This window comes from Aricia agestis, chromosome 7 (assembly GCF_905147365.1).
Source record: "Aricia agestis chromosome 7, ilAriAges1.1, whole genome shotgun sequence".
In the NCBI taxonomy this organism is placed as follows: Eukaryota; Metazoa; Arthropoda; class Insecta; order Lepidoptera; family Lycaenidae; genus Aricia; species Aricia agestis.
This window is the reverse complement of record NC_056412.1, coordinates 1598083-1615484: the sequence shown is the minus strand read 5'-3', so window position 1 is coordinate 1615484 and position 17402 is coordinate 1598083. Positions and strand designations below refer to the sequence as shown.

General features: G+C 38.4%; 2 protein-coding genes across 4 annotated transcripts in view; one reads left to right on the top strand and one right to left on the bottom strand.

Annotated features, from left to right (window-relative positions):
• Positions 1–6282, top strand: part of LOC121728803 (phospholipid-transporting ATPase VA) — a 104514-nt gene extending 98232 nt beyond the window's left edge. Inside the window, exons 16-18 of the mRNA XM_042117097.1 lie at positions 1382–1569; positions 2877–3008; positions 3985–6282. Of these exons, the coding sequence (XP_041973031.1) occupies positions 1382–1569; positions 2877–3008; positions 3985–4042 (378 nt within the window). The 3' untranslated portion in view covers positions 4043–6282. The remainder of the gene's footprint in view (positions 1–1381; positions 1570–2876; positions 3009–3984) is intronic.
• Positions 6283–9463: 3181 nt separating this feature from the next.
• On the bottom strand, positions 9464–16231 carry LOC121728808 (7-methylguanosine phosphate-specific 5'-nucleotidase). Of its 3 annotated transcripts, none has more exons than XM_042117105.1 (6): positions 16166–16231; positions 15653–15853; positions 13800–13959; positions 12983–13045; positions 12507–12636; positions 9464–10528 (listed from the first exon to the last, which is right to left on the bottom strand). In XM_042117105.1, exons 2-6 carry the CDS (start codon positions 15849–15851, stop codon positions 10193–10195), a joined length of 888 nt encoding a protein of 295 aa, XP_041973039.1. In that variant the 5' UTR covers positions 15852–15853; positions 16166–16231; the 3' UTR covers positions 9464–10192. The 3 variants fall into 3 exon arrangements, with proteins under 3 accessions (XP_041973039.1, XP_041973036.1, XP_041973037.1); XM_042117102.1 differs by lacking the exon at positions 16166–16231 and adding an exon at positions 15936–16159; XM_042117103.1 differs by lacking the exon at positions 16166–16231 and adding an exon at positions 15982–16159.
• Between the last annotated feature and the right edge of the window lie 1171 nt (positions 16232–17402).

Here is a 17402-nt window from a genome sequence, read left to right as displayed (position 1 = left end):
GTGGCCACCACACATACTCCCACATGGTCAATTCAGCACCGCTAAGCTCCGCTCCGCTCCGCTTCAGTGGTAAACGCAGCCTAATTAACGTTTTACAAACGTTAATATGACGTTTTAAAAACGTCACTTACGTCAGTTCTATGAAAGCGAAGTGTCGCGTCGTGACGTGTCGCTTTAGTGCGGTCTCACTTTAACTGTAACCATATTTAAGCGATCAAACGTATCAGAGTTATTGTTAAATATTGTGTGATGCTGTTTCATTAACATTCACATATTTTCATGCAGCTTTTTCATAAAAGACTCGTAAGTGATGTGCCTGTGTGTCACGTGGTTTGTCTGTGAAAGAAAGAACAACCTTTCCAAAATAGCACACCCGTTTGTCGTATATGTCGGTGGTTATGTATATATTCAATATTTTAAGTCACATTCCTGTCTGCAGCACATGCTCAAAATATTGACTAATCGATCGGAAACATTTAAAATACACCACATGACTGTATTTTATTGAATTCTACTGATGTTTCCAAATATACTTAACAGTGGTATTTTACTTTTATTTTATTCTTTTGTGTGCTATAAATAATAATTTTAAAAATAAAAATTAATGTATTCACTGAATGCACCACTTTTTCTGTTTTCTGAGTGTACCACATTTTAACGAAAGTAGATACCGCGCGAATACATTGCGGGCCATTATTTTGTAATATTAGCTTTTTCGCGGACATTATTATACTGAATGTACCATTTTAACTAAGAGCTCGCTTACAGATGAATTACACTCGTCGACGGCAGCAGTCGACTGCCGTCGACAAGTGTAAAAATAATCGGCCAAGTGCGAGTCGGACTCGCGCACGAAGGGTTCCGTACCGTTATAGAGCAAAAATAGGTCAAAAATTGTGTTTTTGTATGGGAGCCGCCCTTAAATTTTTATTTTAAGTAAATATTATTATTGAATATTATTTATTAAAGTACACATATATTTAAGGCCTTTGTGAAAATTTCAAGTGCCTACCTGTTGCCATTATTGATAATATCGAGCAAAAAAGGCTAAGAAAATCATGTTTGTTGTATGGGAGCCCCTTTAAATATTAATATTATTTTGTTTTTAGTATTTGTTGTTATAGATAGCGGCAACAGATATACATAATCTGTAAAAAATTCAGAAGTCTAGCTATAGCGGATCTTGACATAAGGCCTGGTGACAGACAGACAGACAGAGGGACAGACAACGAAGTCTTAGTAATAGGGTCCCGTTTTTACCCTTTGGGTACGGAACCCTAAAAAACAACGAAAAAAAATCCACTTTCAAAGGTACTGCCGGTATCACTCATCAACCGTACCACTTACCAACCGTAGCACTTATTAACCTAACCAATTCCAGACGATAATCCACCTGCTGGCGCTGTCGGGGTCGCTGGGCTCGTTCTTCGTGCTGACGTTCATCTGGCAGTCGGTGTGCACCACGTGCTTCCGGCTGCCGTCGACGTACTACGTGATACACCACGCCTTCGTCGACCCCGTCTACTGGCTCGTCGTCATACTGTCCACGGTCGCCGCGCTCGCGCCCAGGTTTGTTTTTTATTTACTAGCTAACCCGGCAAACGTTGTTTTGCCATATATAAATTATTTCTAGACTCTAGTATCATTATAAAAAACAAATAAAAACCTACTCTCAGGCCTAACGAATTTACTATCAGAGAAGATGATTCCTAGGCAGATCGGGGACTTAAGTAGTTTGGTCGCGTTACGTCAAACCCAGCCGGCAGATCACAATCAACAATATTGAATTGACATGATCCGACTAAATGACGTTGGTTTGTCAACTGCCAAGGAATCAATTTCCTCATACAGAACTTCATTAAAATCGGTTAAGCCGTTTTGGAGGAGTTCACGCACAAACACGGTGACACGAGAATTATAAATATTAAATTAAGTATTTAAGAATTTGAAGAAAAATAATTTTTCCATGCAAAACCTAAAAAAAGGTTTATCTGTATGATTTATCTAAAAAGGCTTGCAAACAGGATAATTATTGCTGTAAACATAAGGGAGACGTTCTGTTTACAATAATAATATCCTGCTTTTACTATCAGAGAAGTTGATTTCACGTGATTCGGTCATGTTATGTGAAACTGGGTGTGAAACCCGTACGACAGATTACGACCAACATTGAATTGACTTAATAAACCAACCAAATTACGTAGATCCGTCAACTGCCTATGAATGAACTTCTGCGATGGTACTTAAAAACTTCATCAAAATCCAACTGCCTGTTTAGATAGACATTAGACACACACACTGTCTCTCTCACTATGTGTGTATGTGTGTACATACACAATACACATAAGAGAGAGAGATATGACAGATATATGATATAGATACGACCTGCACACCTTTCAAGAAGAAATTTTAACTGACATGCTGATAAACCGCGACTAGCGCAATCAGCCGGGTTCTCCTCCGACTTGACGTAATTCCAGCTGCTGGGCGGCACCACGTCGACAATCTGCTGAACTCTATTGGCCACAAATGGCTTCCAGCGTTCCGGTTCACCATTGATCCATCCTAATACTCCATAGAGTCGACCCAGCAGTAATAATTAATTTAATTTATACGCGAGCGCGTCCCAAACGCTGACTCCTTAAAAACCCTAGAACTGCTTGATGTACGATATATGGATCGTACACCCACTTAAAAGGCCGGCAACGTACCTGCAGCTCTTATAATGTTGCGAGTGGCCATGGCGCGACGGTAGTTGCTTTCCGTCAGTGGACGCGTTTGCTCGTTTTCCCCTTGCTTTATTTAAAAAAACCCTCTTTTTATCTTCGTGCATTAAAACCACTCGAATGTGTTGATGATTAACTTTAACATTGCAGACTGGCGTTCGAGGCGTGCCGCAACTCGGTGCGGCCGGGCGCGCTGGGGCGGGCGGTGCAGGCGCGCCGCCGCCGCCGCCCGCCCTACGCCGCCCACTACCACACCACCACCGCCTCAGCACACGTCTACAGGTACACACCATTATAATAATAATAATTTATTTGCCAGAATGAAATGTACAATATGGTGTTCATAATAAAATACAGGATCATATCACTCAACTAAATTAATAGTATGCAAATGTCATGTCATTAATCTAAAAGGTGGAGAAAAGAAATAGAAGTACATATTACTAAATGTCACATGTCAATAATCGTATTCGTTTCATTTTTCAATGCGCATGTGCAGTTTTCGCGCATGCGCAAAAATAGAAATTATCATCCATTTCTGTCAGATTTTTAGCACATGACACCGACAATAATTTTTAAATTTACGCATGCGCAATGCGCACTAAAGAACGAAACGAACACGACTAATAATAGAGAACTGTCAGAAAAAAGTATTAACGAAAAATTCGTTTACTTCATAAAATATTTAATTGTTTACTTCATAAAATATTTAATTATGGGCCATCAATTAAGTTTCTTTTAAAATGAATTAATTTACTAATAAGTGATTGACTGAGGGTCCGTTTCACGATCGCCCTATGTTTGACAAATAGCTTATCCGGAACTTTTGTCGACTTGACTTACGAGGCGATCGTAAAACAGATCCTCCCTGAAAATAATTACAATGTGTTATTTAGTAAGAGCACATTTCCTCGAAAAAGATTGTTTCCTATGCATGAACATTTGAACGTTTTTCGGTCTGATTTTTGTTCTCTAGTATACTTAAGTGAAAGCAACATGCAGCGACCCCCGAGTGTCCTTCACAACATTTACAATGAGGGTTTTCGATATATCATAATATTTTGCCACCAGAGGGACGGTAGGGTCTTTCGTGTCAAATGCTGTGTCAGACAGACATAATATGACAGCTGACAGCTATATCGTGACATGTGGACGCTATTTCGTGACATATGACAGCTGTTTGACACGATAGACGGCTACATATCGCCATGAAACCCGCATTGTCTCGCAATCAAAATGATTTTCACGCTGTTCCCAGGCCGACGGACGAGGACGGGTTGCACAAGACGAGCTCGGACGTGGCGGCCATCACGTGACGTCACAGCGCCCCGCCCCCGCGCCCCGCCCCCGGGACAACCCCCAGGCTGTGATCTGTCTAGAGTAGTGTAGATTAATGTCGTGTGCTACGCGACGGGACCAAGCAGTCGCGCCGTGCCTTTGGGCCCTTATCTTGTCGTGCGTGTTGTCCGCATCTGCCCCGCATGCGAGTTGCCCGCATATTTCATAGATGTTTATCCTGTCATGTGGACAGCACGGGGCCAAGAGCATGTTGTGATAATACGTATCTATGACAGATAAAGGGCCCTTTAGCTCGACCAGGAAAGAGTGTGAAAACTCAAAATGTCATTTATGTAATCGACAACTGACAACTCATTTGGTTTCTAGTGGTGTACAATAATTTCCTGGTCGAGTGTGTGATTTGCGGCACTATAAATGCTTAGATCTGCCAACGCTATTTATATTATGATAGTATTATTTTGTTCGGCGCATTTACGAGCGATTCTGAGTAGCATCGTTGACGCAATATTATATTAATATTGTATATCGTAGAGGGTTCCGCGCCGCGTCGTGTTCCCTTAGTCTATATTTTTTTCGACGTGCTGTTGAATTTTTAGTAGAACTAATCTCTCCCGTTGTCTTAGTTGATATACCAGTTCTTTATATCAGGGCTCGGTGGTTTTCAAATTGTTTTAACATTTGATACGTAAATAAACGACTGAGTAAGTATCGGCGGTGGTTTTGTAACTTTTTTTTATTCGAACAACTCGTATGTAACGCTTGCTACACGCCAATCACTGAAAAACGCACCGAGCCCTACTTTATTATTATATTGTAATTATAAAAGACGAATGTTGCGTGCGAGAGTTTCGAAGCGGTTTCGAAAATCGCCCCCGTGTTCATGTTACCTGTGGTGAAAATTGTATGAGATGTGTATTTTTGTACGGAATAGATTTCAGGCTTCCTTCGTAGCTTATAAAGCGTCCTTGCCTTACTTGAGACTGCACGCGTTCAGATTTATCTCCGAACACTGACCATATACTTACTAAACGAAAGAACTGACAAAGTAGAATAAACCGCTGTAAACTATTTAGATCGCGGCTCCTTATTAGTAGATTAATTCGTTGATCGTGTGTAGCGTTATAATCGGTCCCGCTTCGTTTTTAAGTCTCGTGTTTTTGACCAATCGTGTTCTTCGTAACTTTTGAGACGACTATTAAGATGTTTGATAAGCTCAGTTCACGTGGATTGTTACCAAATGTTGGACGCCGGAGAAATACACTGAGCGGCGTCGCCTGCGCCGTTACATTGCCTCTGACATGCCTCTTATGCCCATGACATAAGGGTCAATTTAAAGTCCGAGGCAAATGACTGAACGGCCTGTAGCGCCGAAATTACATTCCCAGTGTTGACTGCGCTTGTGCGACGCGACCCCGTAGCGCGTTTGTGTCGCACCGGTGTAGTCTCCACAGAGTTGGGGCCACGTTGTAACGGTGCGTTGCGTATCGAAAATATGTAGCTGCGTTGCACCGACGACAAGACGATAACCAGTATTGATTGGACAGATGGCATTAGGCAGACGGCGGACCAACGTAATTTGGTTGGTTTGTTGTTATTCAAGTAATTATAATGGTTATTAAATCTTGATCGGTATACTTGACAGCATCCCACTTTCAGTAAATTTTTCTAATATTACAATGTGGTACGTCATAAATCAGAATATTATAATAAAATGTATGTCGGAATGTCGCAATGCATAGCAGCAATGTAGCTTCGCTCTTAGATATTATGCTGTTTGCTCACCGCGAAGCGTTAGAGCGAGATGCAACATACGCGTTGCCTTTTGTCGTGTGAGACAGAAGATCTGTCGGCCGCTTCTTCGCGGTTCGCGGCGTCGGTATGCAAACAGCCAGTAAACGGTATATTTTGTAGGAAATATTTTTTTAATAGTATGACATGAGATTTCTTCCGTGTGTTCTGTATAGTGTAAAATTTTGTTAGTGTTGCAGTAACTCGATCATGCCTTAGACACTTGAATTTGTGATTAAAACTTTTAATATTTCGTCAATTTATTGTATTGGGTAGAAGTGTGCAAGTGGCATTTAGTACTTTAATATTCAAATTATATATTTTACAATGACTCTATGATATTTTCGTACTAACAACAAGGATAGAAACAGGTTGGAGAATATCATACAGTTGGCAAGATAATTGAGATATAGTGAAGTTAAGTTTACGATGTTATAACCATAAAGTTAATATACCTAGCGGAATAGATAAACAAAGGCCTGAGCAAGCGAGATGTCACTAACAGTAACACTGCGTGGTAAAAAGATACATGACAGCAGCACTCTTTTTTTGACGTCCAGTCGGCACGTGCCGCACGTTGACAATTTAATCTCATAGAATTCATGTTCAATCATGCTTATGTAAGTGTATACGTACACATATTTTTCACACAGATTAAAACCAATTTGGGTTTCGTTGACAGCTCGAGATTGTTGCTCTATTCCGCTAGGTATACTAACTTTATGGTTATAACTTATAGTCAAAATGAAATAGGGTGTCCGCAGCTGTCATTGACCTTTTTAGTTTAGGAGCTATATAAAGAATGCTCGCAATGTATTCAGTTAACACACAGACAGCAGGCAGGCTTCATCAGAAAACCTCATGGTAACTCTTAGACTGATAATCTTCAACTTTTTATGAGATCGATGTGATATAAATAGTACTTCATACTCAGTTCTCATCGAGCAAAATACGGACTAGAAACATCTGTCACTTAATTGTCAAACGCGTTTTGGCCAGAAAACGATGAAATACGACAAGTTTTTTGACAGAGGGTCAGTGACCGCTACGGACAGGATTCGGCAATTCGAGAGTAGTGCAATAGCTTTGTCCACACTGTGCCTTTTTCTGTTCATCAAGCATTATAGCGCAGTCAACAGCGAATGAGAGGCATGCCCGTGAAGCATGCCCTCTGACCGTATCCAAAAAACAAAAATGACAATATTGGCGTTCAATTATTGAATGCGCCAAAAAGAAAGTTGAATGAAAGATGACGAAAATTGAAGAATAGTGTGGACATATCTAATGTTCTCTTTGTTTTACGAATGAAAAACTTAACTTTTAATGTAAGGAAAGTATATTTAAGTAGGAAAGATCTCTCTAGCGGTGTATTTCTTGCGGCTCGGTGATTCCTAAAGAATAAACTATTTTGTAATACAGCTCTTGATGTATACAGACATATATTTCTACATAGTTGTTATATTGTACAGTAGGATATTTTTGTAAAACTAAATCTATATTGTGTAAATAACTTGTACCACGTAAGACTGTTGTTCATTTTAGAGTTTTAATAATTCGTTGTTTTAATTAGGATATTGAGGCTCGCTTGTGTCAGTCTGAGTATGGTAAATCCCTGATTATTCATCTCCGTCGTTCTTAATGTACATGAAAGAGAAGGCGCTATTTGTCTACCCAGATTGGCGCAAGTGGACCGAAGCGACTACTCCTTACATACTTTATGGAATATTTAAAATTTTCCAAATAAAATCTGTGTTTCGAAGTGTGCCGTGCGCGGCCAACCGTACTCTGACACATGTATTTTCGAGTCATTTTGTGACTAAAAGCTAACTGTAATTTCTAAGTCATTTCGCTTGCCAAGTTGGGAATCTGACCGACTCGTCAAATTGTGTTTTTAATGTTATGTTTTTCGTTATTTCCATTGTGTATTTAGTTTGTTGTGAGGCATTTTGTACGTTAAATTATCAAAAGCGGCCATCGTTGTAATGTTAGTTGTTTAGAGGCGTCGTATCTCTGCATTTAATCGGCTGTACATTTTCGGCAGAAAATTGGTGTAAATCAAGTTAAGTGTTCACTACAAATTTGAATTATTTCTTTAAATTTTTGTTTCTCTAATCTTCTATATTATAACAAACGTGTAACTTTACTCGCTGTATTAATTTACACTCGTCTTGTTACTTATAAATGGCAGAAAGTTACAAAGTCTAGGGCTTATGCATTTAATGTGAAACAGTGATGACTAGAAAATACATAACTCGTTTTGTTGTATGATGTTAATAACGAAATATTTAATTTCTTTACAAAATATTGTTTTATTTTTTGCCCTTCATAAATAAGACATTTTAGGACTATTCACACGTACCACTGGCCGTTTCCGAGCCTCGATTGTGATCTAGTACCATCTTAAGATTATATCGGTTGTTCTATCATTGTTACACACTTGTTTTCCGTTTAATAATGCTGATTTTCCTGTCACGGTGACTACGCGCGCACCGTCGGTATCGGCGCCGACGGTCAGCGAGCGGTCAGCGTGACAGGAAAATCAGCCTAACCCTTTAACAAATGAAACACAAAATAATCAACAAAATATATTTACACTATGTAACTGCAATAAAATGTTATACACATTTTAATGTATGTTTTTCTAATTTTAAAGTAAATGAAAAAATACAATAACATTTAAGCCCCTTGGCCTTGTTCTGACAGACTACCCGTTTTTTTATTATTATTTAAAATAACTAGCTTCGAACATTCGAATACCAGTTATTTAACTTTAAAAGTACACACAAAATGTGTTTGAAAGCAACATGAAATGTTGGATACTGCAATGCTAAATTTATGTTCTATGTAATTTTGCACAGAAAATTTGTGATTGTTGAGACGTCATAAATAAAAAATATTGTTTCAATCTATCCACGTCTAATCTTACATTTTTGTACATATGATATCTTAAAAGAAATTATATCATAAGCATAAGGCTGTGAAAAGTGGATGACTACCACTTTTCCACTGCTTTAAGAGCTGAGGGCTTTTGATGTGCAAATTTCTTGATGACTGCCTGGTTAATTTGTCTCTTTCTATTTTCACATAGCATTCACAAAATCTCCAGCCTTTGACTAAAAAAACTTGAGGTGTTTTCGGTGGTAGCATGACTGTTAGTTTTTTCTATAATTCTTCGAAAGCACAATCATAGCTCAATTGCATAAAATATCTGTTATCACCATGTGCAAACTAACACCAAAAATACAAACTAGAATTTACTACCTTCAGAAAGGAGCCACATAGATAATTAATTTACGAATATCTCGTGCTTATCTCTAGATGTCACTTGTTACAGTAAAAAGGAGAAATTGGCGTTACATTCGAGAGATAAGACAATACACGCACCTTTATGAGGTCAATCACCCCAGACCGTATAATGTAACATATTATATTACGTGTGTATATGTCGCGGCCACATTGTACTTTTTGCCATTGCACAGTGCTAAATGTCATCATTTCATCATATGATCTACAATTCGGCTACCACATATTGTAGACTGTCAATATACAGTTACAGTTCGACAAGGCTGTATATGAACGTGGCGAGAAAAGGAACTAACGCTTCTATCATACAAAAACGTCATTTTTGACAGTTCTCCTTTACCAGCAGCGCCAATTGAAATCATTGACATATTCATTTTGAGCCTTGTCGAACTGTATATCGTACAGATACAGTTAGATTATTAGATCGATAGCACCTATTTGACTAGCAATCGTTAAAAGCGACCAATTTAATTTTCAACTTTTCAGAGGTAAGTACCTAGTACTTAAAATTTTCAATAACATTTCTACAGTAAATAATCAAAAAATTGTGCTTCTATACGTGAAACATTGAGTTTTGGTGTTTTGAAAAGTTAATCTAAAACTCCTTACTCTAATTCCAGGAAGATGTAACAATAATTCATTAACCTCGTAACAAAAGTAACGAAAGATAATTAACAAACAATAGCGTAATAAATTACTTTCTTGTAACTTTATATAACTCGTATAAGATTCTCAAGTGCACCGCCTTGATATTATGCTAATTGGTTTCATCACGACAAATAAAGCGTACAGAGTATTTTAACCTCAGTACTGTTCATCTGGTTCAAACGCTGCTACAATACAAACTTTTGATCATTGTCTTTCGTCACGCCCATGTATCACGTTTCCTCTAACCTAACGTCATATATTTCATTCCAAAAGGTACCCCAACAGCGTTTAAACCGACGTTTCCACAAAATTACAAAAAATTTCCTACTAAATACTGTCGCATAAACATATCAAAATTGTCTTTGAGCATGTCCGTTGTAAATACATAAAGTAAAAAATAGCACAATAAATGCCACGAGGTAGTCGCATCACAGCAGGCGTTTGAGGATGGCATTCGCGATGTCCATGGTGTGGTCGTTGACTAGGACCACGTCGAATTTGTTCATGTAGTTGTGGAGGTTGGCGTCCGTGTTCCTGCCCAGGAAGCCAATCTTGACGACGACGTCGCAGTGGTCCATGCCCTCGGCCATGCCGGCGTCGCCGATGTTGTCGCCCATCAGTATGACGTTGTTCCTCTGTTTCACAAGCTCGTAGTACTCAGTGTTCTTAATGGCGGCCTCGTTCTTGTTGTAGGTGTGTATCACGTCGCCCTTGATGCCGATTATCGTGTCGTTGTCGTCCACGGCGAGGAAATTCGACACCACCTGAAAGTGATATATAGTGACACAGGCCAATGAGTACGAGAACCGCGGCTGAACGGCGTCACAACTTGCAATAGTCCAGTCGCAGGATAGAGAGACTATTCGGCGACCGGACTCTAGAGGGCCAAATAAGGAGCATATCAGACACAAAGAAAATTCTTTAAGAATAATATTTCACAGCTTTTTATGTACTTGTTGAAAATATATTAACTTCATATTATTTTGTAGTATTACGAATAGTCTATAGAGCATAATATACCTACTTGACAATCGACATATTATGATGACAAGGTCAAAGATTAGCGAATTTTGTTAATAAAATAAAGAAATCATGGTAAAAAATATGTGTTCCCAAAATGAAATTTTGGGAATTGGTTAATGCTTGATAGCATTTGTTTTTTGTTACGCGCCTTCAAAGTTGGATATTCAAGTCGATTTTTTTTCCATTAAATTTCTTAATATTTGTATACCATTCGATAATTTATGCAATTAAAAGCAACTTTCGTTATGAAACAACTTTCATAAACGCAATATTTAATATACCTATCGAACAAAGTTGTCTCCCGATGCGTACAAAGTACAAACTACGAAAGAGTGACGTCATACTTTCGTAGCACTTTGTATGGAGCGTTTCGGGCAGGTCTATTTTATGAGATGTTTGAATTGCTGTTTGAATGCGTACAAAGTACAAACTACGAAAGAGTGACATCATACTTTCGTAGCACTTTGTATGGAGCGTTTCGGGCAGGTCTATTTTATGAGATGTTTGAATTGTCATATCTTGTTGAATTTTTAAGCATTCTTTCAGCGATGTTTTTATTTTCAATTACCAATAAGAAAAAAAATTATCATCATGCCTATTGCATGAATGAATCTTCCTTAAGTGATAAACTCATTATTTATATGCAAACAATCATTATAAATTGAAGAGTACCTATTAAGATTAATTATTAAATATTTTTATTAAATAAAATATCCTATTACAAAACATAAATGCGAGCCTTGTTCTCAATCAAGGACAAAAATAAGTGATATCAAAAGGGGTTAGCATTTATCTAGTATTAGAATCAACGTTTCATCAATCAATCATCATAATATTAATACGCAAACGAAAAACTTTTTAACCCTTTTTACGAAAAATGGGTAGGTGCATGAAATTTTGCACAGTTATAGTTTATATCGTGAAGGAGTGCATCGAACTAATATTATTTTGAAATTATGCTTTTATCATACATTTTTTTTACAAATAAAACATTACACACACTACAACACACACACACATGAGAAATGACAGATTTTTGAGTGACAAGCCTATACATACGAATTATACTCTTTTATTTATGGTTGAAGTCTGTTGACAAGTTGACAAATTGAAAATGGATTATAGTTTTTTTTAATGAATCTAAGATACTATTAGACAATGCTTACACGGCCAGTCTGAGATCAGCTAAGTCCCAGATACCAGAGTTGAAAAAAAATATGATAGTCAATATTTTTTACAAAATATAGGTAGTAGTCCTAATGTCGTTGAAATTAAGGTCGAATTTCGACCATTGGGCGATCTCTAGTTCTAATAAATGTTTAGTAACAATACGTTCTACGGTTTAAAATATTCTATTCTCATGAAAAATTAACTTGCTGCTAAAATTAGCGAAATCGATTCAGCCGTTCTCGACTTTTAGCGAGACTAACAAAATTTAAGATTAATTTTTATTTATCCTGTATAAACAAAACTAAGTGATAATACTTTAGGGTGTGTATGTGTCCCTTATAATATAGAGTTCACTGTGAAAGTATCAGCGCTGTAAGAGTAACTTTTTTTCACCTTTTGTATGGGGTAACTCGTGACGTTGGGGCGCTCGCCCTGGATACAAAAGTGAAAAAAAATTTGGTCTTTCAGCGTTGTTACTTTCACAGTGACAAGGAACACGTACACACCCTTAAAGTATTATCACTCAGTTTTGTTACACGCTGTAGATACCTTGACATGAGGTAGCAGGAAGTCGGCGGAGGTGAGTGCGGCGACCACGCACTCCCCGAGCCCCGCCGAGAACACCAGGACAGGCACCTGCTGCGCCGCACACCACGATATCAGCTCTTGGACTCCGATCCTGAAATTAAAAAATATATGGCACTCCCACGGATCAAACTCCTCGCCTCCGAATATACATATTATATACTAGTAGCATAGTATTTTCAGATTGAAGTAAGAAACATACACATTACACACATAAAGTTTCTAAATTTATTTTACTTCAATTATAAATATACAAAAAAATCGGCCAAGTGCAAGTCTAACTCGCACACGAAGGGTTCCGCACCGTTATAGAGCAAAAGACCGTCATAGGTCGCGTCGCTCCGCTGCAGCGTACTGTCGCTTTAATGCAGTCGCCTTTAGTCAATAAGAAAGTAAAAATTCATTAAATAAAGAATTAAAACATTGTTGTATTTACTTACCTAAAGCAATCTATCATTTTCTTGCTAACCTCAACTAATTCATTCCTAGGAAATTTCATGCCTCTGTAAAGGAAATATCATGTTATTCACATAAAAAACGACAGTACCAATATACATTATTCCAATTTGTGTGAAAGAGTAAATTTGTGGTTGCATGATAAACTTATAATTTATGAATTACTAGATGATGCCCGCGACTCCGTTGCGCCAAAATTCGTTTATCGCGCGGGAACCGAACAATTTCCGGGATAAAAACTATCCTATATCCTTTCCCGGGACTCAAAGTATCTCAATGCCAAATTTCAGCAAAATCGGTTCAGCTGTTGAGATGTTGTTGAGCGTGAAGAGGTAACAGACAGACACACTTTCGCATTTATAATATTAGTATGGATGTAACCTAAAAAATATATTTCACTAACTATATCAAGTGTTTAGCGGACGACGGGGCCGGGCAGGCTTTTTATCTACGAAGCAATAAAGACAGCGTCTGCCCTCGCTGCGTACACAAAGCACACGCCGTCTGCATTGGGCGCTTTGCAGACGACGAGGCGGGGCGGGCCGGTAAATTTCGCCGCCAACGATAGCACAAAGGGAATCCTATATTACCATTTACCCAGTACCAACGCACACGGCGGGCAAAAAGACCGCCCCGCAGGTGCCCTGTGGGCACTGGCGCGGCATGCCACTAGTGCCAATATAGGATTCCTTTTGTGCTATCGTTCGCGGCGAAATTGACTGGCCCACCCCACCCCATCGTGTGCAAAGTGTCTTAAAAGTGATAGTATAATTTTTTCACAATATAAACATTACAACTTACTTTAGAAGAGAGTGTGCAGCAATGTACCAGTCTATCATGTGTTTGATCTTCTCGTCGATGGGCATGACGGGATCCACCTCAATCGGCTTGTAGATAGCAGACAGTCGGTTGTCCTCATCCTTGTAGTATTGTGGTACCGATGGACATTCCCGGAACATACCTACATGAGTAATGACCACACTCAGAGACATTTAATACGTCTTGCTCAACTTAATTTTATGAAGATCTAAACATAAGCTAAATACATTTTCTGTGAAACTCTTCAATAAAGTAAAGTACTCATTAGAAGTCTGTGAGTTCAACCATAAGTGCATATTTATATTTATACAGCAACAGGTGCCAGTTAATGCAGGGCTTCCCAAAATGTGAGTCGCGACGCCCCGGGGCGTCGCAACATTGTCCCAGACAAGAAAACATTGACAAACTGTGGAGATTAACTTTGGGTAGCGTTCCGATCTTTTTTCGTTCATAAAAATTCAATTAAAATGCCATTTTATGACAGGCTATAGTCCTAAAAATTCAAATAATATCCTACTCTATGACATATGCTATAGTCTGTCATAAAGTGGCATTTTAAATAAATTTTTGTGGGTCGCGATTGGCCGTGGTAAAGATCAGAACGGCACCTTAAGGTGCCGTTCTGATCTTTACCACAAACTGTGGACACAAACTTAAGTTTGTGTCCACAGTTTGTCTTTACTTTCGCATTTCTACTGGTGGCCGTGCTAGGGCTAGGGTGTCGCATGTCAACACAACCAAATCGAGTAAACGCCTCGCCCATTATGTCTTTGATACATCCCGGGCAGTCTAAATCCCCAGTTTCAGAAGCTATGCTCAGAAAAGCAAGCACATCCTTCACATTAGCCAGCCTTGCTGACTTTAATGTCTTTCATAAATATTTAATAATAATTTATGTCTTTTATTTTAAATTGTTATATTATGTGTGCATAGTAAAGAATATAAATTATCTTATCTTAATTTTTTTTTAATTTTATGCTTGTGTTTTGATTTGGTCATTATTTCCTAATAACAATATAAATGTCCAAATAGTGTTTATATGATAACCTATATAGGCTGGTTCTAAAATTAGAAAGTATTTTTGGGGGCTTCTGGGTCGTTGTAATGAAGAAATGGCAAAGTCCCAAGGGCATCACAGTACAAATAAGTTTGGGAAGCCCTGGGTTAATGGATTGAAATGATTGCAATTTACATGTCCAGCACTAGTGGCCTCATGTTGAGTACAAAGCATAGCCCACTAGCATGTGTTGATCATTAACGGCCGTTCCCAATCTGGTTTTGCCCTACTAGTGATAGGAACAGCTCACATTAGACATTAAGTATTATTACAGTTTTCACAGAGCCAGTACTGGCTGCCAATAAGACTGGCAGCCAGTATTGGCTTGGTATATCCCGCGTGTGAAAAGATTTTCAAGCCAGGCCAAACTGTTCACACGCGGCATATACCAAGCCAATACTGGCTGCCAGTCTTATTATTAAAACTATACTTAAGAGACATATATTTTATGTCAATTCAATGTTAGCTGTGATCGGTTGTTTGTCAAACCAGAGATAGATTGAATATTGAGAATGGATGTAAGATGATTGTTGGTGCTAGGTAGCTGTGATTGCTACTGTATCTATGCAAATGTGAAATGCACAAAAGACTTAAAATATTTTATGTGCAAGTCAAAGATTGACACATAAAATATTTTAAGTCTTTTAAGTTTTGTTTCCATTGTTTAATTTTGCATTTTAATATATATGAATATAGTGACTGATTTATTTATTCAATTACAAAACTTCATTGATAAGTACACCTCATTATATTATGTAGCAATAATTGATGGTCTTACCAAAGCTAGTTAGCACAACATTGCCATTGTCCAACTGATGTCTCGTTAAGGTATGGTCAAAATCTGTTACTATTTGTAGTTTATTGTGGCCCGCTGAAATGATTCGATTTATCTTCGTTACCAAGTCTTGTTTGTCTCTAATGTGCACATTCGGTTTATTCAGCTCTGGTATATCGGTAACATCTGTTAGAAGATTCATGGCTGAAAAACACAGAAAATCATTGGAAGTGTGAGTAGTTTATCCTTCCTACCTACACCATCAGAATAATAAAATAATCCTTACTTCTAAAATTGACTACAGGTTGCCTAGTTAATTTGGTAAGCCTCACCGTAGTCCTAGTAAGAAAAATGTTGACTGTGTTCGTGAGTCGTGACGAATATGTGACAATAACAAATACGTGCTTATTTCCAACTGAAGATAATAAGTATGTTGCTTGGAGCAATAAAATACGACCGCTAGGAAGAAACACTGAACTTTAACAACAATTTAAATGTAAAATTTTAATTTTTAACCTTTATTTAGATTGAAATCATAAAACACCGTGACATTGGTGACGGGAAGAATGAAGTTCCTTTACTGGTTCTCGTAAACTAGAGTCTAGACAGTACCAACCACAGATTACTAGTATATATTTGGTACCAACTAACTATTGACGTCTCGTAGCCAGTCAACGTAGCCAATAAAACCTCGTCAAATCGAAAACACGGTATGCTGATACACTACAGGAACACTCCCAATAAAGTATGTCACTTAGCTGTCATCTGCGATTTTTACTTGTCAATGTCATTTTTTTATTTTAACTTTTTTATGAAATAAGGAGGCAAACGAGCAAGCGGGTCACCTGATGGAAAGCAACTCCCGTCGCCCATGGACACTCGCAACATCAGAAGAGCTGCAGGTGCTTTGCCGACCTTTTAAAAGGGAATAGGGTAATAGAGTGGGGTAGGGGAGGGTAAGGAAACGAATAGGGGAGGGTAGGAAAGGGAATAGGGTAGGCGAGGCCTCCGGTAAACTCACTCACTCGGCGAAACATAACAAGCGCTGTTTCACGCCGGTTTTCTTTGATCCCGTGGTATTTCTTCGGCCGAGCCGGCCCATTCATGCCAAAGCATGGCTCTCGCCTCTCCCACGTAAAAGCATTTATAAAGCCGCCAACCCACCGCGGCGCACGCTGTGCACGGCCACGCACACGCGTGGACGTGCATGGGTTTATTTCTTTGACTTGACACAATTCGTGCGTAGCGTGTGCGTGGGTTTCAGTGGACAGTCACATATATTTTCTTACAAAGCGAAGCTTGACGCACGTGCGTAGCCTCTCCGTGCGCCGCGGTGGGTTGGCGCCTTAATCCTTACAGAGTTTGGACTTTGAAGTAGCTATGGGAGTGATAATTTTATAGATGACCAAAATGGGCAGTCCATTAAAAGTCCTTTTGGACCTACAGGAACAAGTTACAAGGAATAATACTTAAATTGAGTGAAACAAATGTATACCTTCAATACATTTAATACATTTTTGTACATAATAATAATTATGATACAATAATATTATATTATAATTTATACCTATTCAATTTGTAACCAGTATTACAAAAAAAGTACAAAATTGTATACTACTTGGAGAAGAAACTGTGTGTGAACTGCAATTTTACCAGAAAACTAAATACATAATTATGTAAGTACCATCGAGGAAGTTGATTCAGACCAACGTTATTTGGTCGAATATGTCAATTCAATGTTAAGGCGAGGATA

Coding starts and splice junctions, on each gene's coding strand:
- LOC121728808 (XM_042117105.1), bottom strand. CDS start 15,851: ATGAATCTTCTAACAGATGTTACCGATATACCAGAGCTGAATAAACCG. Junction 13,960..15,652: donor TGTTGTGCTAACTAGCTTTG/GTAAGACCATCA, acceptor TTACTCATGTAG/GTATGTTCCGGGAATGTCCA. Junction 13,046..13,799: donor GCTGCACACTCTCTTCTAAA/GTAAGTTGTAAT, acceptor TTTCCTTTACAG/AGGCATGAAATTTCCTAGGA.